This window comes from Panthera pardus, unplaced genomic scaffold (assembly GCF_024362965.1).
Source record: "Panthera pardus isolate Hobbes unplaced genomic scaffold, ASM2436296v1 HiC_scaffold_24, whole genome shotgun sequence".
In the NCBI taxonomy this organism is placed as follows: domain Eukaryota; kingdom Metazoa; phylum Chordata; class Mammalia; order Carnivora; family Felidae; genus Panthera; species Panthera pardus.
Window position 1 is genome coordinate 53181835 of NW_026526810.1, and position 22424 is coordinate 53204258.

The 22424-nt window shown below is 38.2% G+C and overlaps 2 protein-coding genes across 12 annotated transcripts in view; one reads left to right on the forward strand and one right to left on the reverse strand.

Moving 5' to 3' along the window:
* The first annotated feature begins 1 nt into the window (after position 1).
* LRRC57 (leucine rich repeat containing 57) lies at positions 2 to 18141 on the forward strand. 8 transcript variants are annotated; one of them, XR_008417106.1, is made up of 7 exons: positions 89 to 274; positions 366 to 471; positions 578 to 716; positions 1292 to 1560; positions 3814 to 3999; positions 4635 to 4775; positions 16537 to 18141. XR_008417106.1 is itself a non-coding variant. In XM_053889147.1 (6 exons), the coding sequence occupies exons 2-6, from the start codon at positions 388 to 390 to the stop codon at positions 4674 to 4676; spliced, it is 720 nt and encodes a 239-aa protein (XP_053745122.1). In that variant the 5' UTR covers positions 2 to 112; positions 366 to 387; the 3' UTR covers positions 4677 to 6174. The 8 variants fall into 8 exon arrangements, 5 of the variants coding, with proteins under 5 accessions (XP_053745122.1, XP_053745123.1, XP_019297973.1 ...); XR_002078074.2 differs by lacking the exon at positions 16537 to 18141 and adding an exon at positions 7899 to 7986; XR_002078075.2 differs by lacking the exon at positions 16537 to 18141 and adding an exon at positions 7902 to 7986.
* The window catches only part of SNAP23 (synaptosome associated protein 23), a 35642-nt gene continuing 22064 nt past the window's right edge, over positions 8847 to 22424 (reverse strand). For 2 of the 4 annotated variants that reach the window (XM_019442438.2, XM_053889150.1), the window contains exons 6-9: positions 19673 to 19705; positions 13593 to 13751; positions 12100 to 12244; positions 8847 to 10169 (exon numbers count right to left, since the gene is read on the reverse strand). In XM_019442438.2, the coding sequence (XP_019297983.1) occupies positions 10104 to 10169; positions 12100 to 12244; positions 13593 to 13751; positions 19673 to 19705 (403 nt within the window). In that variant the 3' untranslated portion in view covers positions 8847 to 10103. The remainder of the gene's footprint in view (positions 10170 to 12099; positions 12245 to 13592; positions 13752 to 19672; positions 19706 to 22424) is intronic. The other 2 variants (XM_053889151.1, XM_053889152.1) reach the window with 2 other exon arrangements.

The window sequence follows — 22424 nt, forward strand, 5'->3', positions numbered from 1 at the left end:
GCAGCTCGATGACGTCACAGGGCGTTTCTTCCCGGGCGGAAGCCCGGGGAGCGCATCCCGGGAGAGCGCGGGCCGCGGGTCTTCCTTTGCTGAGCCGACTGTGAGCTGCGGGGTAGGAGGCGAGTCCGGCGCTCTCAGATCATTCGTAGGCTACAGCGGCGTCCAACCTCGGAATAGCTGTGAAAGCTGCTGGACCTGGTGGTCGGGTTCTCTGTTCTCCCTTTTCTTCCTTGCCACTTTTAGGTGGCCCCCAAGATCTAGGAGTCGGCAGGAGGTGACAGCTTGGGAACGAGACCCAGCCCAGAGGCGAATAGGGTGGCTGGGTGTCTGAACTGAGCGGTGACAGCTGCGCTTCCTTCCTGCAGGGACCTGAGCCGCGGCCCTAGGATGGGAAACAGTGCCCTCCGCGCTCATGTGGAAACCGCGCAGAAAACTGGTGTCTTTCAGCTTAAGGACCGTGGGCTGACCGAGGTGAGACTGGGAGGGGACCGACCAGGGAATTTAAAGGGAGAGGGACGGCGGGGGCGGTGAAGTTACTTGGTGAGGGATTCTCCGCGCTGTGAACCCCTTTCTCCAGTTCCCCTCAGAGTTGCAGAAGCTGACCAGCAATCTAAGGACCATCGACTTGTCCAACAACAAGATCGAGAGCCTACCGCCTATGATTATAGGGAAGTTCACTCTGCTGAAGAGCCTCTCCTTGAACAACAACAAACTGAGTATGGCTTTGGCGCCTGGGAAGCTTTTGCTAGTAGTGATCAGCTGTTAAGAAGGGTGGTTTTCTCTTACAAGCTGATTTTTGTTGTTGTTATGAAACCGTTCTGAGAGCTCAAGACGCAGGAGAAAGTCAGAGTCCTTAAAGCTATCTCTTGTAATTACATCTACAAGCCTCCTCTGGTGGTATAACGATTGGTACTGGCTTAATTTGGACTTCAAAGGGAAGATCGTCTTTAGGATGTAATGTAAACAGAGTTAATTTTGCTGCTAATTTAGAAAGGGGGATGGAATGGGAAGGGGAGGGCCTTACAAATCCCATAAAATTGCCGTCGGATTTTGCAGAGGTCCCTTTACAATGAGCCCAATATATGCATAAATGCTTTCCTGCATTTTGATGGCGCCCTCACTTTCTGAAGACTGCGTTGGTAAAAATGCAATACTTAAAAATGGCACATGTAGGAGTTCTGTATGTGTTAACAGGAGGTATATCAGGTGGTCATATAGTTTTTATAAATTTCATCAAAGGTGTTTTTCAGCTGTATCAGATTCAGGTTTTTAATTTTTTTTTCATTGCTAGCTGTTCTTCCTGATGAGTTATGCAATCTGAAAAAACTAGAGATGCTAAGCCTAAACAACAATCACTTGAGAGAGCTACCATCTACCTTTGGGCAACTGTCAGCCCTCAAGACCCTGAGCCTCTCTGGGAACCAGCTGCGAGCCCTACCACCACAACTCTGTAGCCTAAGGCACTTGGATGTGGTGGATCTCTCCAAGAACCAGATTCGGAGCATACCTGACACAGTGGGGGAGCTGCAGGTCATCGAACTCAATCTCAACCAGAACCAGGTCTAGAGCTTAAAGAGTTTTTTCCTACAGCATGTGGGTTATAGTCTCCTGTATAATCTGTTGTTCTCTAAACTTTATTGTAGAGCTGGGTATGAGGCTAGATGAGAGGTACCGTCTATAGTCTGTACTAATTTTAAAGGCCAAAGTGCCATGGAATTAGTTGAGACACTGGGTGTGTTGTGTAGGTGTTTTTTTAAAAGAGTGGGATAGGTAATGGGGTGAGATAATTTCAAAAGTTAAACTAATGTCTCATAAATCTTGAATTCTTCAGATCCTCCCCAAATATGCCTCTAATCATCTAGCAAGGAGCTATGTCAGGTAGAATAGAAAAAAAGGCTTTAATTCATAAGTTCTTGGAGTTAGACAACAGAGATAATTCTTTGTCCCTTTTTTGACATCTTTGTCAAGTGTGTCCTGCTTTCACTGAAAAATCACCCCTAACAGGCTTTCTGGTAATAGCCCATTTCCTTGTTTAATTGTACAGCTTTAATTGTAGTATTTGAAATTTATTTCCATTACTTTGGAAGCTTTTTGGTTAGTATGCATCTGACTGGAGAAATAATCTTTGGTCTAGACATAAGTCTTAGTGAAACATTAAACATAGACTAGGTGGCCTTTAGTTTTTTTTTGGTGCCTACACTTCTAGATTTGCACAGTCCAATCCAGCAGTCACACGCTGCTATTAAAATTCATTTAGATTTTAAAATTAATTTCATCTGATGCCACTAGCGTATTTCAAGTGCTCAAAAGCCGTATGTGGCTGCCTTATTGGCTGCATATAGAACATTTCAATCATTGCGAAGCTTTATTGTACAAAACTGTTCTAGATTGTAGTAATCTTACGTTATGATGAGATTCAGTCTGTCTCTGTGGAGATTGGCCTCACCTTTTCCTTTACTCTTGTACGTTCTTGAGATTTTTGGAGAAAAATTATATTTGAAAAAACTTTTGGAAAAACATGGTTCAGCGACAAGTACTGGTTGCACACTCATTCCATTCACCCAGGCTGATGCCCTGTAATCACTGGTTCTGATTTTAGTGTGCACCAGATTAACCAGAAGAGCTTGTGAAGAGATCACTGGGTCCCTACCCTCAGTGTTTCTGATTCCGTAGGTCAGGGGTTGGGTCTTAGAATTTACATTTCTACCAAGTTCCCATGTGATGGTCTGAAATGATACCAGGCAGAGTAAATATAATTTGGTGACTTGGAGCATTTAAAGGGCAAAAGAGGTAAATGAATCAGAGACAGTTGCTTGAGTGCCTAAAAGAAGATTAGAGCTACACAGAATGGACATGCTGAGTTGATTACGATGGTGACTCATGCAAATAGAAATGTTTTACTAAAAATTGGACACATGGGCACCTGGGTGGCTCAGTCAGTTAAGTGACCGATTTCAGCTCAGTCTGAATTTCATGATTCATGAGTTTGAACCCCACATGGGGCTCTGTGCTGATTACTCAGAGCCTGGAGCCTGCTTCAGATTCTATGACTCCCTCTCTCTCTGCCCCTCCCCCACTCACACTCTCTCTGTCAAAAGTAAAAAACGTAAAATTTTTAAAAACTGGACACACAGGAGTAGACTAGACATGAGCAGATACGAACGTAGATACAGACTTTCAGGTCTTGACAGAAGTGATGAACTTTAAGGATGTGAAGAGATCCTTAAGGATGAACTTGAAAAAGATCAAATATTAAATATTAGAGACTACTGCTTGAAAAATGTCCATAGGAACAAGGCGGGGGCAGCCAAAAACCAGGAATAATTCAAAAGAAAAACCTAGTTCTTAGGTACAAGAGGGAGTTTCAAAGAAGTGGTAGCAAATCCAACGGGGAATGAGTACAGTGAAACCTTGGCTTTGGTAGTATAGTGGTCAGCATCTATGTACAAATAAAACATTGGTAGTAAATGCACCAAAATGTTTATGATGGCAGATTGGATAACTTTTTTCTTTAAACTTATGTGATCCTCAAATTTCCTATAATGAACAGTGCTTTTATTAGAACATTTTGTTTCTAAAAAGCCACTGGTGACCTTCAAAAAGCATCTTTTTTCCCAAAAAGTGGAGGAGGAGTAACAGAAGCTGGATAACACAGGCTTCGGGAGTGAGTAGGTAGTGAGAAAATGGAGGCGGTAGAAGAAAGAACTAGGACAAATGGTCACGTTTTTGTTTTAATTTAGTAAAAAAAAATACCAACCATTATAGTAGTGCTTTTGCTTTTTCCTATGACTCTTTTTTGTTGTTGTTCAATAGATATCTCAGATCTCAGTAAAGATATCTTGCTGTCCTCGTCTTAAAGTTCTTCGCCTGGAAGAGAACTGTCTTGAGCTCAGCATGCTTCCACAGAGCATCCTCAGTGACTCCCAGATCTGTCTGCTTGCTGTGGAAGGCAACCTTTTTGAAATAAAGAAACTTCGAGAACTGGAAGGCTATGATAAGGTATGTATTAGTATACTTCATCTCTGTCCCAGAGATGAGGACAGTGAAGTAACCCCCATGAATGTATACCTACAGGATATATGCATAATCCTGTTTACATCAACAGGATTTGTTCCCCAATTTGGAGGTGGATTCTAAGAAGCAAATGGTATTGTGCCAAGACTTTTCCTCCAGACAGCTTATTGTAAAGCATCTTTGTCTTTTGATGAGTGTTCCTGTTAAAATATATGTGAAAAAAAAAAACAACCCAAACTATGTGTTTTATATTTGCATTTACAACAGGTTGATTTTGCAGGGAATGAAAAAGAACATATCCAATAAAAACCTAAGTGAAAATCATCATATAAAATCCTAATTAAGGGTGGCTGGGTGGGTCATTTGATTGAGTCTGACTCTTGATTTCAGCTCAGGTTGTCATCTCCCTGTCGCAGGATCAAGCCCCACATTGGGCTCCACACTAAGTGTGGAGCCTGCTTGGGATTCTCTCTCCCTCTGTCTCTCTCTGCCACTCCCCCTGCTTTCTCTCTCACACACACTTTCTCAAAATAAATAAAAATTTTTAAAAATCCTAATTTAAAAAAGGCTAATTTTCGCTTATGCCAAGATACCACATATTCTTCTTTCATGATTTTTAGTACATGGAGAGGTTCACGGCCACTAAGAAGAAGTTTGCATGATGTTCTCCAGGAGCATGGGAACCATATAGGACACTGACTTGGAATCTGTTGCAATCTGGATGAATCAGAGGCTCCTGTTGTTGTCAAGGATTATCTGCAGTAAGGAGATGATACTCTAGATTATATTTTGCTCAATGATCTTTTTCCTTTCCAGGACTCGTCTTAAGTAAGCTAAAAGAAATCAAGAGACAATAAGAGCCTTCCATTTTGAGTCATGGATAGGGCAGAGACAATGTCGATCATCAAAACCATCATTAGTCTGCCTTTAAGAAACCAGTAGCTAGTTGCTATTTATACAGTGAAGGGATGCTGCCCGGTAACAGAATCACTCCATATCACAGCTTGAAATTTCATGTTTAGTTTCAGTGTATGAGCTTTCATAAAGTTGACTGCCATTCCACCTGTGTTAACATTTTGTATTTTTATGAAATTCAAATAATTTGTGAGAGGCTACTATGGTTAATCTAAGGATTTATGATTTCATTTCAGTCCATCAATTCAATTGCAGTGTTTATACTTGGAATTTAGAATGTACATAACTATGTGACTGTCTTGTTTAAAAGTGTACTGTCAGAGAAGCACCAATACAACACTAAGAGATGTGTCCCCAAGGCTGCAGTAGCAAATTTTTTACTATTGCAGGTGCCTTACTGGTAGAGAGCTTTGAAGAGCTAAAACCATATATGCAAAACTTGTAAGATACAAAGGGTTTTAATAATCAAGATTTTCCCGAAACTTTGTTAGAAATAATGTCTTATTTCTGGTAATCCTTTTCCCTTTTTGTATTTATAATTCTAATCAAATTACCAATCAAAAAACTATCTGTATAATATTTTAAAATAACTATGTTTATAAAGCTTATTCTCTGGGTGAGAGAATATACTAAATAAAGAATTTTTAATGAACTTTGACTGGAAAAAGGGTTAATCCTTCTTCCATCAAAGGAAGAAGACAGGAGAAAATTTAACCTGTATGTGGTCCTTTGTTTGAAAGTAAAGTGATTAGGAAACATTTCATGTTCTTGTTAAGGTCGCAGGAGTACTGAAATGCCTTCATGTGACCGATAAGCATTTCATTTTGCAGTACTGGAACCATGTTTATTAAGAGAAACTAAAATTTACAAAGGTATATGATTTCATGTTGTTACTGACATGAACATTTAGATAACTACCACTCTGTAATTTTCTGAGGTTTTGTCTTTCTCAGGGCAATTTAGCGTGTATTGTCAGTTCTTCTTTCATAAACCTAGTTTAACCATTAAGCCTAGTGTTTATATGAAGAAGTCTCTCTGACCCTAAATCTGATATGGATATTCTCTATTTTCCATGTTATTTTCTGTTTCTCAACATGGGGAAGGATGGGCTGCCAGTTTATCATTAGCAATTGAGTTTGGTTTTTTATAAACTTTAATGCTTAACCTTTTTGATCTACTAAACAATGTTTCTCTAAATTTTTTTTATCAGTACTTAACATCTAATAAATCAGAACTTATAAATAACTTAAATGTCCCCATTTAATTATTAATTGGAATTAAAAAAAAATCCCTCCTGAGAATCAGTGACTGCTAGCTTTCATAACTTGGACCCAGCCTTATTTCCAGATACCCCTTCTTCACTCTCATGTGCCTGCTCAGTCACACCAGATTATTCTCCTTAAACCCACAGTGCAGGGTCTCTCCTGTAATTTGCCTTTACATTGTTTGCTCAGTCAGGAATGCCCTCTCTAAAATGCTCCTCTCTAAAACCCATTTTAAGTCTAAGCCAAATTAATTAATCCCTCATCTGTTATGATAGCACTTCTCACATTCTATATTCATCTGTCCCTTGTTAGAACAAGCTACTTGTGGGCAGGAACTATGTAAAGTAACATCCTCAGATTATAGTGCACAAGTATTTAGACTTAACTATGAGCTGACATAATGAAGTTGGTTTACTAGTATGTGGTCTGGAGACCCATATTCTAGTTTGGCCACCAGCCCTAAGTCACCCACATTTTTTTAGAGCTTGGTTGGAAGTCATTGTAGTATATTAAGATCATGGGCCTTGGAGTTAGAAAGATCCTGATTTGAATCCACAGTATTTCATTTTCTACCTCTGTGAATTTGTGCAATTCATTCCCATCTGTAATATGGGGAATACCTCCTAACGTTTCAAGTATGAGGATATGGTAAAAAGATACATAAGGCATTTAGCAGAGTGCACACAACAGAGTAAGCAATCAATAAATGCTGCCATTTATTTCATCTGTAAGGCATTAAAATAGAAGTTAAGTTATATAGAAATGGAAGGCTTGCAGCAAATAACTACATTTAAAAGGATAAAAACAAATGACTAGAGAATAAGGAACTTGAATACCAATCTGAAAAATACAAATCTGATTAGGAATGTAATTGGATAACCTGGAATTTTAGTAAGAGTGACCTAAAGAAAATAACATGTAAAGAGATGAATTTTGGGGCACCTAGGTAGTTCACTCAGCTAAGCATGACTACTGGTTTAGGCTTGGGGTTGTGGTCTCAAGGTCAAGCCCCACGTTGGGGTCTGTGCTGGGTGTGGAGCCTGTTTAAGATTCTCTTTCTCCCCTGGGGCGCCTGGGTGGCTCAGTAGGTTAAGCATCCGACTTCATCTCAGGTCATGATCTCACGGTTCATAGGTTTGAGCCCCGTGTTAGGCTCTGTGCAGATGCTGTGTCTCCCTCTCTCTGCCCCTCCCCTGCTCATGCTCTGTCTCTCTCTCTCTCTCAAAAATAAAATTAAAAATAAGAATGTTTGGGTTAGGAGATTCATAATTCACGCATGACATGAAAAGATCTAGAGTTGAAGTGTAGTAACAAGGATGAAGGAAGTGTGAACGAAGAAAAAATAGGTACAACTATTGGGGATAAACATAATTGTTATTATAAGATTGCAGACTTGAAGAGGGAGCTTACTGTTAAAAAAATATATATATTCGGGGAGAATACTATTTTTGAACTTCTTAGTTGTAGGTTAGTGTTATGCTCAAGGTCATACAAGTAAATGACCAAAGCGAAATTTCAAAGCAGGTGGTCAGACTCTAGAGCTGTGTTAACCACTTTTAGTTACTGCCTTCCAAAAGTACTGGAAAACAAGTTTCCAGATAATGTTACATGAGAAAATCAGAGAAGTCTTTTTAAGTCAATAGCATCTATTTCTAGTGCATTATGGACCTAATTTCTATGGTCTCAATCCCTCTTCTTTCTCAGCAGAACCTTTGGAAGAGTTTGTAACCTGGGATCCATAGATGGGCTTTCAAGACCCATTGATGCAAGATTCTTATTTATGCATGATTCACATTTGTGTTTATCTGTTTCTCTGGGGAGATAGACTATGATGTCTTTCATCAAATTCACAAAGGGATTCACCAAGAGCTCCACCCAAAAGAGAATAGCAACTATAATTTATTAAGCTCTTACGTTCACTGGGTGCTGCTCTCAGTACTTTACATAATAGCACACTGAGTTCCTGTGACAACTCCATGGAGTAGGAATTGTTAATCCCCATTTATAGCCAAGGAAAACTGAGGCACAGAAATGGGCTTGCAGTCTCAGCAAGTAGCAAGAGTGTAAATTCAGACAAAGTTGAGTGCCTTCTAATTATATTGTGTGGGCAGCATTTAGGTGTTCTCAGAACTATTGCCTTTAGCCATAATATAAAAAAAATTTTTTTAAGTTCCAAGTAAGGGCATTTAGGTATAGCACAATCCCCAGTGTTTTATACCTTCTTACTTTACACATTTACTACTACCTGCCCAGCCAAACTATTCCTCTGGCATGCAGAGTGCCTGATTGAGTATCACTTTACATACTTTCCTCTTTAGCCTATGAATGTCCTCATGTTAATATAGTCTTCAGTAAGTGGTTATAGTTCTAGCTCATAAACATCCTTTCAATCACTGGTATATTTAAGCTCGAATGAGAGACTAATAAAAATTAAAATGAACCTCATGACAAGTTATAGGAAGAAAAGTCATGTCAGTACAAAAGATGGGAAAGGTGCTAAAGGCAGCTTTCCATTGGAGTGCTTCTTAATTTATGGACTTTTGCTTTATGCAGTTTGTTAAGAACTGGTGAAATTATTGATCCCCCTCTCCCCATCCCTCCACCAAACAGTCACAGAAACACATTACCTATTTGAAAGAACAATTCCATTAGTTAGTTATAAAATTTAATTGTAAAGATCAAGCAGTGGTTATTGGTCAAACCAATCCACATTAATAGCTCTGAAGTGTACAGACACTAGTTTTTAAATAAAGGTGACAAATACCAATCAGATTCTTATAACACTGTTCAGGATCTAAATAAACGTGATTCTGGACATAATTCAATCCACAAGGCTAGTTGAGTGATAGTGCAATCATCAATAATTAAACCAAAAGCATAATTTTCCAAATCACTTTTAAACAGAATAAATTCTAGCTTTTGTAAAGTCTAAAGCTACAAAAAACTCAAAGCAATGTAACTATTTTTCTACCTGAGATCAAAACAAGTTTCTTTTTTTTCGATCTAAACATAATTCTTGGCATTGAGGTAAATCTGAATCCATGTGATACACTTTGTCAAACTTTTCCAAAAAATTTAAGCCCTGCTTTAGAGAGAAATCCTCATGTTATACATACATATTTACATATTTTTTCTTCAAAAACTAATGACAATTTTATGAGGTTAATAGGCATGTAATGGGACCATGATAGTACTAATAATGTGAAAATAAAAAGCCATTCTTTTATACAAAGTGTTCCTATGTGGTGCAATATAAAATGCGATCACAGAATCTATGTACATACATGAATCACCAAAAGTTCAGAAACTAAGCTCACTTTAAGAAAATTAATTCTGTTTTTTTGGAGTAGAGGTTGCCAAGTTGTGTATAACAAAAATTTTGTGCATAAAAGCTCTGAAACCAAGTCTTAGCCTAAATTGGCAATAAATGCAACTTAAGTTAAAAACTAAACCGAACTAAATCTTTACTGTGGCTTTGCAACTTTTGCTTTGTGGCCTGCAGGTTTTCCTGAGGTAACAACCTCTTATCTCTTGCCTCTCCTTCTTGCTGCCCCTCTCCCTGCCTCCAGCTTCCTTTTTCATGGCTGTCTTTGGCAATGCTTCCAAATCTTGAAAGCAGAAGAACCTGCTAAAGTAAATGGGAAGGATGAAAAATAACACTATATATGATGGACAAAAACCAATCTAAGTGTATAAACCGAGGGAAAAAAAATACTAGAAGGAAGGCTGAGCAGTAGTCTACCCTCAAGGGAAAAGAGAACATAAAAAATAGGGGTCTGTACTCCTAACCCTTCTTGCACATTATCTTGTAATTAGAAGAGCATGGGACCAAAACTTCAAACTTTGAAAAGGTAATGACTTTGAAGGAGGAGCTAGAGAAGTGAATAAATGATAAGTACAGCAGCATCTTTAGCTGTCAATGAGTTTCTTTGCTCTGGCATTCGCAATGTCAATCCGATCTTTGTTGGTGTCAGCCTGAAAAAAAGAAAAAGATAACAGCATTATGTTACAAGGTAAGTTGCTCTAAAAAAGTTAAATTTCATATACTTGGGAGTAACTCATACACTGAGAAAATTCAGGAAACAGATGAAGTCACATTACAAATCTCACTGTAGGCAAGAAGAGACAATATGAGGGGCACCTGGGTGGCTCAGTCGGTTAAGCATCTGACTTCGGCTCAGGTCATGATCTCACAGTTTGTGAGTTCGAGCCCCGCATCAGGCTCTGTGCTGATAGCTCAGAGCCTGGAGCCTGCTTTGAATTCTGTGTCTCCCTCTCTCTCTGCCCCTCTCCTGCTCATGCTCTTTCTCTCTCCTTCAAAAATAAATAAAAACATGAAAAAAAATTTAAAAAAAGAGACAGAATATGAAATTCATTTGGGAAAACTGGGTGTATAAACATGACAAAGACATGACAGAAGAAGTGGCCAGTATTTCATAAATTCCATAACATTTTTTCATAGTTTAATATGTCTGAAACTGGGATGCATCTTATAATCAGTGGCATTTGAGATGTGGTATTTTAGATGCAATGAAATTAACAATACTCTTTGCTACAGATTTGGACCTTGTGGGATCCCCTGAACTGAATCATAAAAACTTTTTTTTTTTAATTAAAAAAACTTTTTTTAGTGTTTATTTTTGAGACAGAGACACAGCATAAGCAGGGGAGGGGCAGAGAGAGAGACACACACACACAGAATCTGAAGTAGGCCCCCGGCTCCGAGATGTCAGCACAGAGCCTGATTCATGGCATGAACTCATGGACTATGAGATCATTACCTGAGCTGAAGTTGGGACACTTAACCAACTGAGCCACCCAGGCGCCCCAATGAATCATAGAATCTTATCTGAGACTACTCTAGCTCTAACCCAGAGAGACCGAAAGAATTTTCCCCAAGATTTTTGTAACAGATATATTACCATCCATATCAATATGTGAATTAAAAAGATGGGTGATATTAGCCTAAACCCACACTACAGCTTTGAAAGCATCTCATGAACCACTGTTTGCTTCACTGAAATCCACCATTAAGTGAGTCAACAGAGCTAAGCTTAAAAATTCACCCAATCTTTAAAGCACACTGAGATTTTTATTAAAATAGCAGTAACAAGAAATGGCTTTTAGACATGACACATCCAAACACTGAACACAGTTTCACTTCCAGTATCTTTTCTATCATGTGAAATTAAAAAAAAAAAAAAAAAAAAAAGGCAATTCTACTTTTTCTTTACTCATAGGACACTGTTTTGTGTGTTCACTCCACAAGAACCATTCTGCAGAACTGATTTTCACCTACTGACTCATAAGATGAAGATTCAGGAACCTACTAATTTGTTAGTAACAAAATAAAATTCCTGAAAGCTAACTCATTCATTCAGGGGGGAAAAAAATAGCCCTCCCAAAGGTCAGAGTAGAGTCTAAGCTTCATATGTGAAATTTTAAATAAAACCACTTCATTCCAAGATCTTGGTTTCAAAATGAACCAACTGCCATGAGCAAGGGATTGGAGAACTTGGCTAGTGTTTTTCAATGTGTTAGAAATGCCACCTTAGGGGGGCACCTGGTGGCTCATTCAGTTAAGCATCCGACTCTTGATGTCAGCTCAGGTCATGATCTCACAGTTCATGAGATCCAGCCCTGTGTCAGGCTCTGCACAGATAGCCACGGAGCCTGCTTGGGATTCCCTCTCTCTCTGCCTCTCCTGTGCTCATGCCATGTGTGCGCACTCTCTCAAAATAAACAAAACAGATTAAAAAAAAAGAACTGCCACCTCATCCAAACTGTAAAACTTTGATAGGAGGACAGGATCTCCTATTGTTCTCTCCCAAAGTATCGAGCATAGACGTCCACTACTAAAACACTGCAGGTATCTCAAATTTCTGAGGCACAAAGGAGAGTTTACCTTTTCCGTGATCCGGTCTATTTGTCGATTTTGAGCCTCAATCTCATTGCCCATGTCCAGGGCCATGTTTTTTAGGTTTCCTAGGATACTGCCCACTTGAGTCAGGTTCTCTTCCATTTCATCTTCTCTGGCATCATTAGTTATACTATCACAAAAACACAGTTAATTCAGTACTTTTATCTTTTATGGTGAATTATAAACAGACTAATTGGATTTAATTTTCATAAAAATAAGTAACCAAAAATGACCTCAGCAAATGTTATACTTGTGGGAATGTAGGTGACTATTCTTGGAAAACATTCTGCAGTAAAAATGGAAACATTGCCCAAGGAAAGCACAATGTCTTAAAGCCCATGTAAGAGAAGTAACAACTCTAGAACAATGGTTCTCAAAGAATGATCACAGCATCGTGTGGGAACTTACACTAATTCTCACATTCTACTACAGATCTACTGAATCAGAAACTGGAAGTGGATCCCATCATTCTGTGTTTTAATAAACCTCCCAGGTAACTATGATGTATACTAAGTATAAAGAACCATTGCTCTAACACAGAGGTTGCAGGGCCTGCATGGCTCAAGTAGGTTGAGCATCTGACTCTTGATTTCAGCTCAGGTCATGATCCCAGGGTCATGGGGTTGAGCCCTTCATTGGGCTCCTCACTGAGCGTGGAGCCTGCTTACGATTCTCTCTCTCTCCCTCTGCCCTCCTCCCCGACGTGTGTGCACGTGCTCTTTCTCTCTCTCTCTCTCAAAATAAAAAATTGAGGGGTTCTAGGTAGCTCAGTTGGTTAAGTGTCCAACTTTGGCTGGGGTCATGATCTTGTAGTTCTTAAGTTCAAGCCCATGTCAGGCTCTGTGCTGACAGCTCAGGCCTGGAGCCTACTTCAGATTTTGTGTCTCCCTCCCTCTCTGCCCCTCCCCCACTTGTGCTCTGTTGCTCTCAAAAATAAACATTAAAAATAAATAATTAATTTATAAAACAGAGGTTGCAAAACTCTGGCCCAAAGGCCAAAACTGGCATGCCACCTCATTTTGTAAATAAGGATTTATTCAAGTACAACCATGCTCATTTGCTTATATGTTGTTTATCGCTGCTTTCACCCTACAACAGAGTTGAGTAGTTGCAATGGAGACTGGCCTGCAAAGTCTGAAGTATTTACTATCTGACCCTTTACTGTTATCCTTATAGGGATCTAGCTGACCTCTACTCTAGATGATACATTTAAAACACAGTTTCCTATTTATAGAAGTAAAATATGCTTATTTAGGTAATTCTGAAAATACTGAAAAATGTAAAGAGAAACGAATCCATCAACAAAGGTGAACCACAATCAATATTTTGTCAGAAGACAGATTTTCAAATGCATTTTTCAAACAGCATAAACACTATTTCTAATTGATGAGTTAGGGTTCGTATATAACAACACCCATCCTCCTGAGTAAGACATTCATATAGGAAAGGGGTAAAAAAATCAGGAGGAGCTGGCATACCGTTTAATGTATCCACCGCTGGCTGTGCCAGTAGTTGCTTGTTGAGGCTGACCATTTGTCACTCGACCTGGCTGCTTAGATACTACATTGCTAGGACAGTTGTCTCCACCATCTCCCCATGTTGCCTTGTAGGCCTTACCGGACTCAAAGTTCTTTGTCCTATATAAAAGTCAGGAGTGTAGAGAGATACCGAAAAGCAGGAAGGGAAGAATTGGAATTATTAATGCTTTTTACTTTGAGGATGACCCTAGCATCCTTAGCATAAAAGCTACCTCTAGTTAGACCTGGATTAGCTATACTATGCTTAGTTGCAATATGGCATAGAAAAAAGATGAATTGTGTAAGCCTGCTGACATTAAAAAGTTTTTTTGAAGGTTCAACTATTTCCATGAAATCTTCATAAGCAGTTAGCAAGTTAGAAAATTCAATTATTTGATTTTTCAGGTTCCCCTAGCTTTTGCCAGTCTTTAGAAAAGAAGATCGTGGATACGAGGAAAAAAATTCCTTAGGACAGGTGTTCTCGGATGCCTTAAGAGGCTCCCTGGGGGGGCGCATGAGTGGCTCAGTCAGTTAGCATCTGACTTCAGATGAGGTCATAATCTCATGGTTTGTCAGTTCGAGCCCCACATCAGGCTCTGTGCTGTCAGCGTGGAGCGTACTTTGGATCCCGTGTCCCCCGCTCTCTCTGCCCCTCCCCTGCTCGTGGTTTCTCTCTCCCCAAAATAAACATTAAAATAATAATAATAAAGAGGCTCCTTGGAAGGATCTTACAAGTTGATGAGAGATGGAAGAGAAAGAAGACTGAATGGGCAATACTCAAACCCTGGTGCCCTTTTATTTGACCCAGAATAGTTCCAGCTGATCAGATTTTTGAAGTTAGAATTTTGCATTAACTTTTAAAAAAGAAACAAACATCACGAAGAAAGGCATGAATTATTTCCAAATTGTACAGCCAATGAATAACTATCTTGGCCACACTGGTGGCAGTTACAAATCCTTTGATTCAGGGCTTTTCCATTTAAGAGTTTCCTTTTTCTCCTTAAAAAAAAATAATAAGCCTGGGGTGCCCAGGGTGGCTCATGGTTGAGGGTCCGACTCCTGATTTTAGCTCAGGTCATGGTTTCAGAGTTCGTAAGATCAAGCCCTACATTGGGCTCTGTGCTGACAGCATGGAGCCTGCTGGGACTCTCTCTGCCCCTTCCCTGCTTACTCACATGCATTCTCTCTCTCAAAATAAAGAACTAAACATTAAAAAAAAATTCCTATATCCAGGCCTCTTAAATAAAAGCATGTACTTTAGATGTAACTGATATGCCAAAGCCAGAATTTTACCATGGGATTTACTACTCAAATTGGTAATAATGGCAAGAAAAAGAGCCTTTTAAAGTGACTTTTCAATGACTATTACAAAAAAAATAAAATAAAAAATAACACAAATAAAACTTTTTTACTAATTGTTTGGCTAGGTATACTTGTCACTCACACAATTTTATTTTTTTAATTAAGTCTATTTATTTATTTTGAGAGAGAGACAACATGAGCAGGGGAGGGCAGAGAAAAAGGGAGAGAGAGAGAATCCCAAGCAGGGTCTAGGCTGACAGCAGGCCTTGATCCCACAAACCATGAGATCATGAACTCCTGAGCCAAAGTCAGGAGTTCGACACTCAACCAACTGAGCCACCCAGGTGCCCCTTCACTCACACAATTTTAATTTTTACTTTTCTGTAAACAAAAAAAAAGTAGTATATAGCTATAATATTGGTGTCTGATTTATTCCACATAATATGCTGATGAGGAAGTTTCAAAACTATAAAAGCAGAGGAGAGATTTTATGAAACAGTGGCTCCTTCCTTAATAGACGTTAGGATTCATTTTTGACAAACCTAGAATCAGATCTACAACCATTATCATTAATGCTACAGAAAGGTACTACTACTTTTTTTGTAAGGGATAATGAAAGGGTAAATCTATCTATGAAAACTAAAGAGCTAATCAAAGTGCCTTTCTTGGTTCCACGTTAAGTTCTCATGATCAATTTCCAACTTGTGCTGTTTAGTTAATTTATCACTAAACCATGTTAAATCTATCTTGGAACAAGGTGGGATATACCTTTTTAAAGTGAATATTTACATATAATTATCTGTTGGTTTGGTGAAACCCATTTACATTTATGTGTTGTTAATAAGTCACAGACAAAATTCTAAAGTAGAGTAATTCCTAGTAAATTGACAGCGTTATTATTTATTAGAAAGTTAATAACAAGAAATATTAATAGAACTAATATATGTACAGCTTTTATCAGGATGTCAGATTGTAGAACAGTTAAAAAGAGTGAGGGCTGGAATCAAGTCACTGAATAAAAGACTATATTTCTTGCTAGTCTTAGTACATAAAGAGTAGCCCGGGAAAGGATTTGTGGGGCTCCTAGTCTATCAAGGGGTGTGTGTGTGTGTGTATATATATATATATATATATATATATATATATATATATATATATACACATATATACACTCTAACCTCCTTCTCAACCATAAAAGATAAGATTTGAAAATTCTTTTAACCTTTTGAGAATTCTTCCATCCATAATTAGCTATAAGGGGCTTAAGATGGAAATGAACTGTTTTAACATGATATAGTGAATAAGTTTCAGTTAAAGCATGATCTGTGTTATAAACAAAAAATCAGACTGGTTATCAAACCTTTCTCCCCTTAAGAGGACTGGACCCTGGAAGATGTTCGTCAAATATCAAGGGGAAAAGGTACAAAAAGTGGACTTTGAATTTTTCTTTTTATAGCTTTGCATTGGATTGTCATGTTTACTTTCAAATGAGTTGGGGAAAAAACTGCACTCTTTCCATGCAGTGAGGACTATCCTGAATGTTTATGAAGAGGTGCTTTTAAATGATGTTGATTTTGTATCTTTATCTACCTGACCTCTCCAGGTCTCTTCAGCACCTCCACTCTACGTAGTATCTTCCAGTTGATCCTGCCGCTTGCCACTACCTGGAGTTTGTGCCACTAAGTTGGAATACCTTGAAAGTTACCTGTTTTTAAGGAACTGTTGAGTAGCTGCCCATATAATAATAACAACAATAGCAACAGTAATAAGAATGATTTTAATCTTATTTGTCTTCCTTCAAAGGGTCTTAACTGCTTTAAAGGTAATTATTTCCCAAACTTGACTAGGCACAGTGCAACCTGGATGCCTGTGAACACACAGATGCATAAGTTACACACCGAAAATTTTGCTTTAGTATGTATGGAGTAGAGCCTGCAAATCTTTTGTTATTATTGTCTTATTGAAATTCAAAAGCTTATTTAGCTCCCCAGCCAGGGGTAAGGGACTGTGTAAGGACTTCCAATCTGTTATAGAAAGAGTATTTTAGTTACTCTGGTAGTCTGCCTTAGTATTTCTATACATTGGGACGGTAAGGAATTAATCTAAAGGAAGCAAAAGTATACACCAAGATTTTATTTTTTAAAAAACCCATAAGATTTGTGGTATATTGACTTGAATCCCAATCCTAGACCTGTCTTTCCAGAGCTGTAGAGCCTTAAGCAAACTTCCATTGCAAATGTCCTTTTTCTTATATGTAAAACTAAGATAAAATAAACATACTGTAGTTAATATCAATACTTCACGGGGCAGTGAAAAGATCCTGTTGATAATGGATGTAAACTGCTTTGAAAATCATTAGTCAAATATTTTTATTCTTTGGCTTCAACCTCAACCTGATCCTTACTTAAAAGTCCATGCCTTTAAGCGCACAATTACCAACTGGCATGTTTACTCTTCTGGCCCATTAACACTCCCTAGCTTTGAGGTAGCTGAATATAGTTAGATTATGGCTACGTAAAAAAACATCAGGCCCAGGTTGTTTTGGTCTACAGTAAGAAAGAAAATATTCTGATGTGTGACCGAATTCTTTTGCTTACTAAAATTTATGGTCTTTCTGGGAAGCAATTAGACTTCATAATAAAATGCTTAAGCAAATTTATAATTTTTAAAATTATTTTTATCATTAAATTGCATTGGAATTTAATGCAATTAAATTATGATAGAATTAAGAATGCCATCTGGGGGATGCCTGGGTGGCTCAGTCAGTTAAGCATCATAATCTTGATTTTGGCTCATGTCATGATCTCATGGTTTGTGGGATTAAGCCCCATGTTGGGCTCTGCACTGACAGTGAAGAGACTGCTTGACATTCTCTCTCTGCTCCTCCCCTGCTCATGTGCGCGTATGCTCTCTCTCAAAATAAATAAATATACATTAATGAATAAAAAAATAATGCCATCTGGAAAGTTAGATTTATCCTGTCAGTTTTGAGGTGTCAAATAGTCTTTATCACTTTTTTTCCAGATAAATCCCATTCAAAAATAGCAAGTTTGAAATAAGGATTTGAAATATCCCTTAATCAATTAAAGAAGCTGCTGTAAAAGCAGAAAACAAGTCTCAAGATATGATCACAGTAATTTTAACAATTTATACAGTTTTGGTTGTTAACATTAATATTAACAGAATAAAAACAACAAAAAAAGCTCAATGTTAGCTATAGTTCTTTCATATCAAGAAGAGACCAACTAAATACCAAATGTAATGAGTACGTGTGTGTGTGTGTGTGTGTGTGTGTGTGTGTGTGTGTGTGTGTATGCGTGTTAGGTGATCAGGCTACAGGAAGGAAAAAAAAGGAAGGCAAGAAACAATGGACAGAAATCAAATGCTTAACCATCATCTTCACAGTTCCTATAAAGAACCAAAATTAAGGAGTCAGGGGTGCCTGGCTGGCTCGGTCAGTAGAACACCCAACTCTTGATCTCAGGGTTGTGAGTTCAAGCCCCATGCTGGGCGTGGAGCCCACTTAAGCGCATAGCCAAACAAAACAAAACAAAACAATACTTAAGAAGTCAAAGATTATACTAAACAGTAGGCAGACTACAGGGTTAACTTTCATAAAAAATTAAGATTAATGGGGCGCCTGGGTGGCTCAGTCGGTTAAGCATTTGACTTCAGCTCAGGTCATGATTTCACGATTTGTGGGTTTGAGCCCCTCATTAGGCTCTGTGCTGACAGCTCAGACCCTGGAGCCTGCTTCAGATTCTGGGTCTCCTTCTCTCTCTGTCCCTCCGCCACTTGTGCTCTGATACTCTCTGTCTCTTAAAAATAAACATTAAAAAAAAATTAAAAAAAAAAAATTAAGATTAGTTAAGCTCTGTATTAATTCAACATGAAACCAGAGCAAGCTAACACATGACATAATAGGAACTATAGAGCAAATTAAGAGAGAAAACCCTTACTTAAAGAACATTCAAATATGGTAACATTTTAAGTTTATATCCCATCTTGTTCCAAATGGTATTCAAGATGACTAGATTGGCAATTAATTCTAATTTGGTAGTGGCCTAAGTTATGGAGAATCCAAATCATTAGAAGCAACTCTTTAGGAGGAAAAAATCTTGATTCTGGAACCGGAAAGGCGTAAGGAAATAACAAGATAGGCTGAAATCGAAGTCCTATGGAGAATGGTGGATTTAGCCTGAATTCCCTTACCTTTCATCAGAACATAGGATGAAGCAATTCTCTACAAAAATCAACTTATTTAAAACTTCTTAAGAAACTTCAGGGGTGTTTTTATTTTTAATCTCAAATGTTATTTAGTAAAAGCTTAGTTATCAGAGTCATTAGTCAAAGGGTCGCATTATAAATTAAGATCATTTTGTCAAGTCCATCTTTTGGCATACAGCACCCAGAACAAACTCACTTTACATTACACATCACAGCACAGTTTTAAAGACAGTCTCCACCATTCACAAAATCCATGCACATGCACAGAAAAGCCATTTGAAGCATCACCTTTAGATAGCAGGTTAACAGCTCAAACTGCGCCACAAGACTGCATCTTAAAGTTCTCTTTGATCAGTTACTGAGCTCGGGTCCTGATGTTAAATCTTCATTTTTAGTAAGCAGATTAGAAAGGAAGAGATTGAGAGGATGAAATGCAGAAAATAGTGAGTGCCAGTCAAACAGAACAGAAACAGGTTTAGAGTTCTAAAAACATAATGCATTTAAATTCCTGCCTGGTTTCATAGAAACAATGAACATCTGAGAATCTAGATAAAAAGAAAAACAGGAAAATAATTTAAACCAGAGTATGCTTCATTTTTCCTAAGAATGTGTGGGTGATGATATTCTTACCTAAAATTATGAAAATTAGTATGAAGAGAAGGCAAAAACTAACGGGAAAGGTCCTAAAACTTTTTTTCTTGGTGATTACAGATTTCTCCTCATTATTTCTATTATATATTTTATTTGCATTTTAATTTTTAAAAATCTTTTTATACGTCTAACTCTCCCATCAGCCAACAAGTTTCTTAAAGACATTCAACCAACAAGTATTTATTGAACACCTACCAAGATACCAGGTCAGACACACACAAAAAAACAAGAGTAATGACAAATAAAACAGTGCCAGAGCTATGCCTTACTCATCTTTTTATCACCAGTGAGTAGGATGGAAGGGGCACTCAAAAGTTGACTCAAATATAAGTCAGCATTTATTTTAACAATCAGTGCTGAATTTTTACACCTCAATATGACATAAGACTTGAACAGTAGAAAATCTCTAGTACCAATTTTGAAGCTCTCTAATAAGTGGTCCAGAATTACCGATTTATCTTCAAACTATGTGTCTGACATTATAAGCATACACTGAAGAGAGGCAAGTTCAGACAGAAGAGTACCTTGTCTGAGAATAGTTAAACTGAGATACGAGAGAGTTTACTATTATGAGACTTCCCATTTCAATTCTGCTTCTTTCTAAATTCTTATTAAGTAGAATGACAACTTATCGGGGCGCCTGGGTGGCTCAGTCGGTTAAGCATCTGACTTCAGCTCAGGTCATGATCTCACACTCTGAGTTCAAGCCCTGCATCAGGCTCTGTGCTGACAGCCCAGAGCCTGGAGTCTGCTTCGGATTCTGTGTCTCCCTCTCTCTCTGCCCCTCCCCTGCTCAGGCTCTGTCTCAAAACTAAAAAAAAAAAAAAAAAAAAAAAAGAATGACAGCTTATCAAAGTTACTGTCAAAGATAATAGAACTTTTAAAAGATCTGTGCTATCTGTGCTACAGTTCAAATAGTAGCAAGCTAAGAGAATGACACTTATTCATGATTTTAAAGTTTAATCCTGGTAGTCCTTTAAAAAAAAATGAGCTAAAATTAAAATTCCCTTCTAATACAGGGTTCTGTTAAGTAAAGCTATTTCCAGGTCTCTTTTGTTTACTGACCTGGTTTCAATGAATACTACTGAACAAAAGAAACCTCAAAGAACAAATCTATCCAATACATTTTCTATATAGAAATACATCTAACAATGGCAACAACAAACAAGTTCATTCTTTTCTTGCCAAAGTCAAGCAATGTAGCATACAGTTAAAAGCTGTGGCTGTAGCTGGTTTTGAAACTCAGCTCTTCCATTTCTAATGTAAGTTTTTGTGCCTCTGTTTCCCCATATGTAAAATGGTGCTAAGAAGAGAATCTATCTCATATTAAGGTTACTGTTAGGATTAAATTTAAAGTGTTCAGAATAATAAGCGCCTAAATTAATAAAAAAGGCCCACAAATCTTATCCAAACCCTTGGATGTGAGACATTTTGAGCAGTACCACATAATCAGTAAATACCCGGATATTTCTGTAGTGAAGCAAATTAACACTTACATGAAGTGTGATAAAGATCATGAGCAGTTTCAGTTCACATCACATTTTATAGCCTAATTAATGGGCTGTGGCACCACATTATGAGGAAAAAAAAACAAACAAACCAAAAAGTTGGTTCTCGGAGTTTTTCAGATTTCTGAGTGGCAGATTAAAAGATTGTGTATCGAGTTTTTATTACTACCAGAATTACTACTAGCCTTATACGATCCTGTGTCCGCCTTTGAGAAGCTCATGTTATGGCTATTTATATGATAAGCCTAACTAAAACCCAGATTAGCAGATAAAATTAGAAAGATCAAGGCACTGGCAGGAATAATAGTAGACAGAGCTGAGGACAAGAGATACCATAGAGGCCACGGATTTAATGTTATAAGAAGAGATAGGTGCAAGGAAGGCAGTTAAAATCGGACATCTTTAAACTAAAATATCTCTCTTCCCTTCAGGGAAAAATCGTTCTGTTATAGGAGCACCTTAACTCTTATCTGTCAAGAAGTGCCTTCCTCTCTGGACCTACTGAGAAAGGGTTCTCAGAGGTGAGAGGCTGCAGACAGCTTCAGGACCATACTCTACCTTCTCTCTCACCAGTGTCCCAGAAAATCCTGCCTATGCTTGGTTCGAATATACAAAGTGAGATAGTACTTACTAATAATTAATACTTCTATAGCTCCATTCCCTTCTTATTATATCAGATCATCTTAGGATTCACTGCTCTTTCTGTTTACCAACCCTAGACTCAGAGCTGATTTTGCTCTACATTCTAGGGAGGTCTTCTTTCTTCTTGCTCTTCTCCTAATAGGTAATCTCAAGGAAATTCATTAGATTTTTCTCCTCTGGACTTTCAAGAGGATACACAGAACACAGGAGAAAAGCACAAGTTTACAATCCATAGTTAAGAGTTTAGATAAAAATGGGGCACCTGGGTGGCTCAATCGGTTAAGCATCTGACTTCGGCTCAGGTCATGATCTCATGGTTTGTGGGTTCGAGCCCCACATTGGGCTCTGCTGACAGCTCAAAGCCTGGAGCTTACTTCGGATTCTGTGTGTCCCTCTCTCTCTGCCCCTCCCCAGCTTACACTCTGTCTCTCTCCCTTGAAAATAAACATTAAAAAAAAATTTT